Raw genomic sequence first — 2,755 nt, 5'->3', positions numbered from 1 at the left:
GCTAGTTTTTTTTTTTTGTATTTTTTAGTAGAGACGGGGTTTCACTGTGTTAGCCAGGATGGTCTCGATCTCCTGATCTCGTGATCCGCCCGTCTTGGCCTCCCAAAGTGCTGGGATTACAGGCTTGAGCCACTGCGCCCGGCCGAATCTTAGACTCTTAAGGGAAGCAGCAGCATTTCTGAAAGTCAGAGTCAGCATAGACCTTGTAGCTCATATTACCAGCTTCCTGCTCTGTGGATGCCTGGCTAGGCTGTGTGGCCACCTCTGCCCTAGTGCTCCCCGCCTCAGGTGGAAATGATGGCTTTCTGCTTCTGTGTCCTCAGTGGATGGGAGCATCCCTGGCCCTAAACACGGGCATGGTGGGTAAGCGGGACCTCCCGCGGCTGGGTGCTCACCTACATCGTGGATGAACTGCTCGATCTTGGCTTGCATGCCCCAGTAGCGGAACTCAACCTTGCACAGCTTATAGGCACACATAAGGGGCCCCGTCTGCGCCGCCGTCCGCGCCCAGTCATCAGCCAGTGGCCCTCGGCCCGTCTTGACCGAGCGGTACAGCCGGGGGTCCTCTTCTGCTTTGTACTCGCCTGGGGCCACTGCATCCCGCACGATGTCAATGGTGTCTGAGGGAGTTCAGCAAGCATTGAGCAGTGCCAGCCCCTTTGAGCCCCCGCTCCTGGCACCCTCTTGGGACTGGGTGACAGTTCCTGTCCTTTTGCAGATAGGACATGAGGCTTGGAGAGGGTTGGGACTTCTCAGAGGCTGCCCACTGAGGCAGCCAGGAGACTGAGAGGGGTGCCAGGGTCCCTCCATAGCTCCAGGCCTCACCCAGGATGCGCTGTCTCCTCTCGGCCCCACTCAGGTTGAAGACGTTTGGCTGCTGCCCCCCATCAGGCAGGTAATAGGTCTCGATTTCAATGGAGAATTTCTCCACGAAAGGGCAGGTGTACCTGGGCAGAAGGCATGGGTGAGGCTCACTGCCGTACCCACCAGGGCTGCTCCCCTCCTGGCCCCGGACCATGCCCACCTCACCCACTCACCGGGTTCGGGTGTAGGGGTAGGCATTCCAGGATTCCTCTTCTACCTGCAGGGCAGCCTTGGGCAGCAGTGCCCGGAACCAGCCTGGGATGTGGGAGCCCACGTGGTACACCTTGTGTGTGTACTGCCCGCTGCCCCCGGGCCCATCTGTGTAGGGCCGGTTGGCCAGGATCTCCACACCGCTGCCCTCACCACTAGACTCCTCCCGGCTCTTTTTCTGTGGCCCAAGGGAGAGCAGAATAGGGAGCTCAGCCCCAGCTTAGCGTCTGGGATCCCCAGCTTAGGCTGGTGTTCTGCGCAGTTCTGGGGCCCTGGTCCCAGTCTTCTCAACTCCCTGAAACCAGCCACTGCCCCACCGAAGCTCCCTGGGATCGGAATCACAGATGCAGCCCAGCCCTGCATGGGGTCTGCAACCCAGCACTCAATTCAGTCATTCAAGTATTCATTGAGTGTCTGCTTCACCCCAGGCAGTGTTTGGGATTCTATCAATTGAGATATATTGATGAATAGAACAAAGACCCCTGCCCTCGTGGAGCTTACATTCTAGTGGAAGAAGACAGACAAAAGGAAAAAGCAAATTATATGCTGTGTTAGAAGGCCCTAAGTGTTATGGGAAAAGAAAGCCTACAGTAGGGTACAGGTGATCAGGGTTGGGGGCTGCGGTTTTGATCTGATAGTCAGGGAAGGCCTTGCTAAGAACATAAAGTGCCATGGCTTGAACATGACTTTAAGGAGGTGAGGTGGGAGGAGGGGCTCAAGGCAGGGGGAAGCCAGTGCAGCCCCGAGGTGGGAGCGTACTGGATGTGCTGGTGGGTGGCAAGGAGGCCAGGGTGGCTGGCAAGGAAGAAGGGACAAAGAGAGGAAAAGGGGCCTTCAGCTCTCAGAGGCCCTAACCCTGGCCCCCTCCCTCTCTGGGAGGCCCTGGCTGCCTCCCAATCCCAGCTCCTGCCACACCCCTCACAGCTTGAGAGCCCCGAGATCCTGCCTAGAATTCTATGGCTCTGGGGCTCAGATGGCCCTTTCAACCCCGAGGCAGGGTCCGGGCCCTCTTGCTTTATGAGATGCTGGTCCTGCTGTGCTGGGGAGAGATCTGGAGCAGACTCCCCGGGGCCCTGCACCAACCTGGCCACTGCTGAGGGCCTGCCCTGGCCAACTCTTCTCACTGCCCTACCCGAGAGCCCCCTCGCCCTCCGATCCTTGCTGCCCTGTCCCTGCCCCAGGTTTGGCGCTTGGTCCTCACCCCATCTCCCTGACCTCCAGGGGTGGTCAGGACCCTGCACCTCTCCAGACCCCCTCCCACCCTTCTCGGCCGCGGAGGCCCCCCTCCTCATTCTTGCCGCCTCCTGGGCGCTTTTTCCTTCCCCGATGGGATTACAGATCCTGAGGAGGATTACAGGAGATCAGAGAAGGGCTGGGCACTTAGCGGGTGAGAAGCACCACTCGGCTCTCCTGCCCCTCTCCCCACAGCCCTTCCCCATCCCCACATCCCAAGGGGGCCTCTCTTGCCTCCTCCGGGCTCCCAGCCAGTCCCAGCCCCGTGGCAGGGCTGGCGGGGTTGGCGGGGCTCCACCCCTTGCCCGGGTGCCCTCTCCCTGCTGCCCTCACCTGGATCATGTAGAGCTGGGCCACCTGGTACTCGTCCAGGCTCATGGGCAGCAGAATGTGGTATTCCTTGATGAGCATCCTGAAGGCGCCCGGCGGGCCGCGCGCGGCCTCCGCT

The 2,755-nt window shown here is 60.1% G+C and overlaps 1 protein-coding gene across 1 annotated transcript in view; it reads right to left on the bottom strand.

Annotated features, from left to right (window-relative positions):
• The window catches only part of PITPNM1 (phosphatidylinositol transfer protein, membrane-associated 1), a 15,107-nt gene that overhangs the window by 11,299 nt on the left and 1,053 nt on the right, over window positions 1-2,755 (bottom strand). Inside the window, exons 3-6 of the mRNA XM_011942352.1 lie at window positions 2,641-2,753; window positions 1,038-1,252; window positions 826-947; window positions 396-620 (exon numbers count right to left, since the gene is read on the bottom strand). Coding sequence (XP_011797742.1) covers window positions 396-620; window positions 826-947; window positions 1,038-1,252; window positions 2,641-2,718 — 640 coding nt within the window. The 5' untranslated portion in view covers window positions 2,719-2,753. The remainder of the gene's footprint in view (window positions 1-395; window positions 621-825; window positions 948-1,037; window positions 1,253-2,640; window positions 2,754-2,755) is intronic.

Source organism: Colobus angolensis, unplaced genomic scaffold, assembly GCF_000951035.1.
Source record: "Colobus angolensis palliatus isolate OR3802 unplaced genomic scaffold, Cang.pa_1.0 Scaffold21, whole genome shotgun sequence".
NCBI classification, from domain to species: Eukaryota; Metazoa; Chordata; class Mammalia; order Primates; family Cercopithecidae; genus Colobus; species Colobus angolensis.
The sequence above is the reverse complement of the archived record's forward strand: the minus strand, read 5'-3'. Positions and strand labels throughout refer to the sequence as shown.